Below are 6,936 nucleotides of genomic sequence, written 5' to 3' on the forward strand. Positions count from 1 at the left end.
AAAAAAAAAAAAAAAAATGCATTGACCCATGTCACTTTAGTTTTGTGTATCTCAATACTTCAGCCCAATTTGTGTATTTCACTGACATAAATTATATTTCAATACAATGCATTAAAAAAAAGTTGAAATCTTTATTAGACATCTTCCTTTTCTGGGTAGAGTTGTCCATATTTTTGAGATTATTCATTTAGCAAACTTTTTTTTTTTTTTGTTAAAAAAAAAAAAAAAAAGTGATCAAATAATCTTTTCCAGAAAAAAAATCCAACAAAAACAAAATTCTCCATTATCTATATTCCATAGTATCAGCCTTATTACACCTCAGTATACCGAATATACTGGAGCAACAAAATAATACTGCTTTTAGGGTCCATGCTGCAGGATCGCCTTACAAGTGAGAGTGCCCACACTTAAATAGCAATCAAAGTCCTTTACATCAGAATAAATAAGGAGCCACTGGCAACTGTACTAAAAGATATAGAGAAGGGTTATAAAATGAGTTTCCAGAAAATCTGTCAGACCTTAGTTCTAATATTGGCAGCATCTAAGGAAGGAAATAAAGGAAAGAAAGAGAAAGAAAAAAACCTCGCTGCCATCAAGTCAATTCCAACTCATAGTGACCCCTCACTGGGTTTCCAAAGCTGTAAATCTTTATAGAGGTAGATAGCCTGATCTTCCTCCCACAGAACAGCTGGTGGGTTTGAACCAATAACCTTTTCGTTAGCAGCCAAATGTCTTACCCACTATGCCACCAGAGCTTCCTATAAAGGAGAGAGAGCATTATTAACTTACTCAAGTTTTCTGGAGTTCGAGGAATTTGGTTCCTTGCTAAGAATGGGTTAGAAACCAGAGAATTAATTAATTCGTCTAATTTTACTTCTTTTCCTTCAGAGAGCTTTGGTGAATCAGATAAAACTGTCCTAGCAACCTAAAACAGAAGAGAAAAAATAAAGCAAAAATTACTAAGCTCATGTTGTTGTTGCATGCTTTCAAGTCAATTCTGACTCATAGTGACCCCATATGATGGATTAGAACCGTCCCATATTGTTTCCTAGGCTGTAATCTTTATGGGAACAGATTATCAAGTCTTTTCCTCCACGGAGCTGTTGGTAGAATCAAACCACTGACCTTTCAGTTAGCAGTCAAGCACTTAACCACTGCACCACCAGGGCACCTTACCAAACCCACAGGTAGAATGAAACAAAATAAAAGAAAATTGAGCACTTCACAGTCACCAGTTCCTTCCACAGCAATGATGCAAAAACTCAACTCAATCATGTTAACTCCAGGATCATCTAGGGACCATCAAGGTAGAAATGGAACACAAAACTGTTTCCTCCTTATCTAAATTAGGTAACCCATTATAAAAAAGAGAACAGATAAGAATCATTGTACTTGGGAAGATGTAAAGGGAGTTCTGACTGCACAATAACTTAAGCTGCTATCCACAAAGACCTAGTTTTGGGGTAATTTTAAAATAATTTTTTAGTGTGTTTTTGGTGAGAGTTTCAAAATGACTAGTTTTTTTAAAAAAAGCATATTCTTAAATGTAATCCATTTGTACAATAATACCTCTATTAACAAAGAAACTGCATTCTGACAACGTATTTCTTTGCCAAAAAATACTCTGATAATAAGGAACAAAGGCATAGGGTACATTCTAAACAGAGATGATTTTAACTGAGGAAGATTTGGTGGTACAATGGTTAAAGCACACAGCTGCTAATCAAAAGATCAGCGATTTGAACCCACCAGCAGCTCAGAAGACGAAAAGACCTGGCAATCTGCTTGCATTAAGATTTATAGTCTAGGAAATCCAATGGGGCAGTTCTACCCTATAGGGTCACTATGAGTTGAAATCAGCTTGATGGCACACAACATGTTAACCAATTATCCATAAAATTGGAAACAAAAAACAAAATATCTACCCACTGAGATTCCTAAAAAATAAGCATCATAAACCGTAATCAGATTAGCCCCCCACCTCCCATTCTAACCACCCCCAGGAAAACAGAGGTGACTTTTAATTCAAACACTAAATATCCCTTACCAAAAACACCATTAAAGAAAATTCATTTCACTTTAGAGATATCGCCTCAGAAACTCAAGGAGGGGTCACTATAAGTGGGATCAACTTGATGGCAGTGAGTTTGAGTTTGTTTTTTTTACTTTCAGAGCTTTATGAGATTCAAGACTCCCCTCTTCTACACCCTCCCATTCCACTGTTTTCCTTAATTCTTTACTAGAAAATATGCCTTTCTTTTCACATTTTGAGAAGGAAAAAAAAAGCCATATTTACTTTAGTGTAGATTCAGTCAACTAATAAAAAGAAACAATAGACCTTGAGACTTTCTTTCAATGTTTTAAAGACCATAAAACTGGTCCAATCTCCACCTGTTCTGTTACAAAAAAGAAAAATGACTGACATACAGATCTTCTATTTGGGCAATGCTCATTTAAGCTGATCAGGACTGAGATAAAGGAAGGACTGATACCTAATTAACATGCACAAAACCAAACTTTTCTTTCAGTCTTTCAGGAATATAAAGTAACTCATGTATTTTCTGGCTGCTTAACCAAATTCAAATAATGCTAAGAGCTTTGGCAGGAAACACATAATAAAAATAACAGTAAAGGTAGATTTGAGTTTTTAATTTGTATAAACTGAGTTTTGGAGTGACCAAAAAATCTTGTTGCCATCGAGTCAATCCCAGATCATGGCGAACCCACATGTGTCACAGTAGAAGTGCGCTCCATAAGGTTTTAAAGGCAGATTGCCAAGACCTTCTTTCAAGGCACCTCTGGATGGATTTGAACTGCCAACCTTTAGGTTAGTAGTTAAGCGCTTAACTGTTTCCACCACCTAGGAACTACTATCTTGAGGAACAGTAGTAGTGTATGATTACTTACCTGTGAAAAGTAGAATAGTGGTAAGGGACAGAAAAATCAAGTTCATAAATAACAATGAATATAAATTACTTTTGAAATATTCAGCAACAAAAAAGGTAAAACTTATACTCACTGAAAAAATGATAATTGCATAGTTTTTGTTCTAATCAAAAGAAGAGGAAGCTCAGCTTTTATAAGAGTTAACATTGACAGAGTATTTTAATAGGGTATAACCACTGGATACATTTATTTATCCAACAATGCATATGGTGGTATAATTCTAAAGATACCATATATGCATTATTTTTATACTTTGAAGTGGTATTTATAGACTAGGAAGTAGGTTCTAAACCATGATATAACTAATGTTACATGAACTACTTAACCAAGTAAGGCTATATAGAATCTGTGTCTACTTTTGGGGGAAACAATTTTGCTTTAACTATGATTTTGATTATCTGTGACCTCCTTTCTCCCAAATTATCCCAGTTAATCAGTAATTACCTGTACCTCATTTATGATCCCAACACCACTGAGAAAATAATAGATGTGTAAGTACTCTTATTACAGTCTTTTTCCTAACCTCTTCTACCAGATGATCTTGCTCTTCTTGGAATGGATCACATTTTTTAGCTGACAGAGATCCCCCAATTGTACTACTACTGTCTGTGTTCTTTGCAATATCTGATGGCAGGGAGTCTTCCACTTCCAATACTATTGTTTTCTCAGAAATTGTTTCATTTTTCTCTCTGGGAGTTCTCAACTTCATGTCCTGAAGAAGACAGATATATAATGTAAAAGATATTAATAATTATGACTGATCTTGATGCTTCTTCAATAGAGGTTTCTTGGTTATCATGAACAGACTAAAGACAGTTACTTTTATTGTGAAATTATATATTCACTAGCACAATTAAATAATTCCAATATTCCCACTTAAAAACAATAGAACCTGTGTAAACAGAAATGCTACATAATGTGCAAAAACTAGGAAATGTGAAAATAAAAATGAAGTTTTATTAAACTGTAATAATTTAAAATGGTCAGAATAAACTGAAAATTCATTTAAAATGTACCTTTTCCAGAAGTGTAACATTGTTTCCATCTGATAATGAAGCTGAATGCAAGAGAAGGGAGACAGGGCTAAAAGGAAAACAGATATACAAATCCAAATTGTAAGTGGGAAAGAATTACATTCACTTGATATCTGAATATTCTAAAGAAACTGTCTGCCCCGTATCTGTCCGTTAAGATTTCACTCAATTCATCCCAGTCATCAGAAGGCAGTTTATTCTAGGGAGGTATGGTGACAATTAGAGCAATACTTCAGCCCAATTTGTGTATCAGCCTCCCAAATTATGAATACTTTACTTACCCGCTCTATTTTTTTCAAATTGATAGTATTTTATAAAAAGGTTAGATTACTTGATGCCATTTCAAAGACTTCATTACATGGTAAAAACAAATTCTATTAACTAGTATCACATTATTACAATGTCCTCAGGGTCCAGATTACAGAATTTCATTGTATTAGACATTTTTAAGATTCTTTTGATATTTCATATCCAAAATCAATTTCCATTAAGGTAAATCTGTTCTAAAGCAAATATGATACACTTACAGTAAAGTCTTAAGGTTATTCAGAGTTTTAGTTTGCTGCATGATACATGTAGTATTCCCTCATCTGTTAGATTCCCTTGTTCCTTTACATAAACATAAAAACCTCACACATCTCTTCATACTAAATACAAAACAAGTTCTTCACTTTATAAACCTTGAAAGCAATGATAACTTTAAAGCAGCTATCTTGATCTGAAAGAACTTTTTATTTCACTCGTGGATTTAGTCTGCTCACTGGGTAAAGGTTTTTTAGCCTAAACCCATTGCTGTTGAGTCAGTTCCAATTCACAGTGACCCTACAGGACACAACAGTACTGCCCCATATGGTTTCCAAGACTATAATCTTTACAGAAGCACACTGCACATCTTTCTCCCACATAGTGGCTGGTGGGTTCAAACTGTCAACCTTTCAGTTCACAGCTGAGCGCTTCAACCACTGCACCACCAGGACTCCTTTTTTTAGCCTCGGTGATATGAAACACAAGAGTTGTTTTCACAGCCAGAGGTGCAAAATTAATAGCTTTGCTAATTATTTTATATAACAGCAAATAGTTATTCAAACTACATATGCCTTCAAGAGTCTTCTGCTACTACTTTCAGCCATAACAGAATATCACTGCAATAGCTCAAGTTGCAATTTGGCCTGAAGATAGAATCCAGATATCAAAAGCAAATTGTGATTTTGATATCAATTGTGATTTTATCTTATTTTGCAAAGTTTTATAAGTTTACCTTAAAATTATCAAAAAGCCCTCTTAAACGGGGTCAGCAATCTACAGAACAAAAGATGCTAGATGGTTAGAGTTCCTTGAGAGCAAAAGCTGTGTTTTTCCCAGGAGCAATTTCCAGATACCAACACAGTGCCTGGAACAACTGATAGACTGACAAAATGAATGAATGAACATCACTTGAAGATAGGTTATATACCAAAAAAAAAAAAAAAAAACAACCATTGCTTGTCAAATTGCTTCCAACTCATAGTCACCCTATAGAATTCTATAGGTGACACCAAATTTTTCTGTTTGAATCATTCTTACAGAACGTGTAATAAAATTGTAATGGAAAACAAAGGAAGCATGTTGAATGCTTTCCTCTCATTTCTGATTTGGCAGCATGTTACTAGCCTTGCTAACATTTCAACCCAAGACAATTGTATCAGTCCTATACTTTCTATGCACTTGCCATGCCAAGATTAAAACCAAAAAACCAAACCAACTGCCGCTGAGTCAATTTTGACTCATATCAACGCTACAGGACAGAGAACTGTCACATAGGGTTTCCAAGGCTAGAAATCTTAACAGAAACAGATTGCCTCATCTTTCTCCTGTGGAGCGGCTGGTGGGTTTGAACCACTGACCTTCTGGTTAGTAGCCAAGCACTTTAAACACTGTGCCACCAGGGCGCTTTTATGTCAAGACTGAGGCCCATGAAATCCCAGCACTGTATAGAAAGAAAAGAATATAGAAAGAAAAGATGCTGATTCCATTGTGGAAATTCATCATAAAAAAAAAAAGAGCATTTAAAAAAAAAAAAGAAGACTTGCTTTTTATTATAGTAAAAAAAATTGGGGAAACCTAAAGGTCTAAAAATAAATACATTGTTGCAAAAAGCCATAAAGTAAAAACTGGTAATATAATGTTAAGTAAATATACATATGCACACATAAAACTGTTTATACTATGTTCATGTTTAGAAATTCTGTATTTTAGAATATAAGGCTATACCCATGCTTTGATTAGAACTAAATTTGCATATGATAAACAAAGACTAGAAAATAACTTGGAAGGGAAATCTGACAAGGCATACATTAGAAACTTCAGTCAACAATTTTTCATATTTATTTGATGCTGGTGTTACAATATATCTATAATTAACAAAGAAAGAATAAATAGTAATTATAAAAGAAAGGATACGAGATTAGAATTCATTTTCTGTGACTGAGGCTATTTAGCTGGCATGCATGAAAGATCATACCACTCTGTCTGTGAAATGCAATAAAGGAGAAAATGTAGAGGGTAGAGGTCTATAACTGTATTATTACCATTAAAAATATGAAACCTTCTCAAAAACCACAGCAAAGAAGGATAAAGTCCACAGTGTATGGGAAAGATATCACCAATCACTGAATTCTGGTTTTCAGTATAGTGTAGCCATCAGCTTAAACTCTGGTAAAAACCAGGCCTGAGATTCATAGAAAAGACTAGTTGTATTTTACTGGCTGTGAAGGACAACCGCATGTGAATGGGCTAAAAACTACACTCTTCATGGCTTTTAATTGGATAATTGCATTGATCACATTCCCATCTAAATTTTCAAATTAAGTACAATGTTACTGATGTAAGATGATAACACTGCAAATAAAGTATTAGTGTAATAGCTTAACTACATGCCAAAAAAGGATTTTACATATATTTATGTGTGTGTGTGTGT

At 34.3% G+C, this 6,936-nt stretch overlaps 1 protein-coding gene and 1 non-coding gene across 2 annotated transcripts in view; both read right to left on the reverse strand.

Moving 5' to 3' along the window:
- The window catches only part of HAUS6 (HAUS augmin like complex subunit 6), a 53,738-nt gene that overhangs the window by 5,876 nt on the left and 40,926 nt on the right, over window positions 1–6,936 (reverse strand). Inside the window, exons 13-15 of the mRNA XM_007952555.1 lie at window positions 3,963–4,029; window positions 3,470–3,658; window positions 790–925 (exon numbers count right to left, since the gene is read on the reverse strand). Coding sequence (XP_007950746.1) covers window positions 790–925; window positions 3,470–3,658; window positions 3,963–4,029 — 392 coding nt within the window. The remainder of the gene's footprint in view (window positions 1–789; window positions 926–3,469; window positions 3,659–3,962; window positions 4,030–6,936) is intronic.
- On the reverse strand, window positions 4,110–4,240 carry LOC122151248. The gene has a single exon (XR_006164052.1).

The sequence above is a fragment of the Orycteropus afer genome, unplaced genomic scaffold, assembly GCF_000298275.1.
Source record: "Orycteropus afer afer isolate SDZICR_OR568_19922 unplaced genomic scaffold, OryAfe1.0 scaffold00345, whole genome shotgun sequence".
Classification (NCBI taxonomy): Eukaryota; Metazoa; Chordata; class Mammalia; order Tubulidentata; family Orycteropodidae; genus Orycteropus; species Orycteropus afer.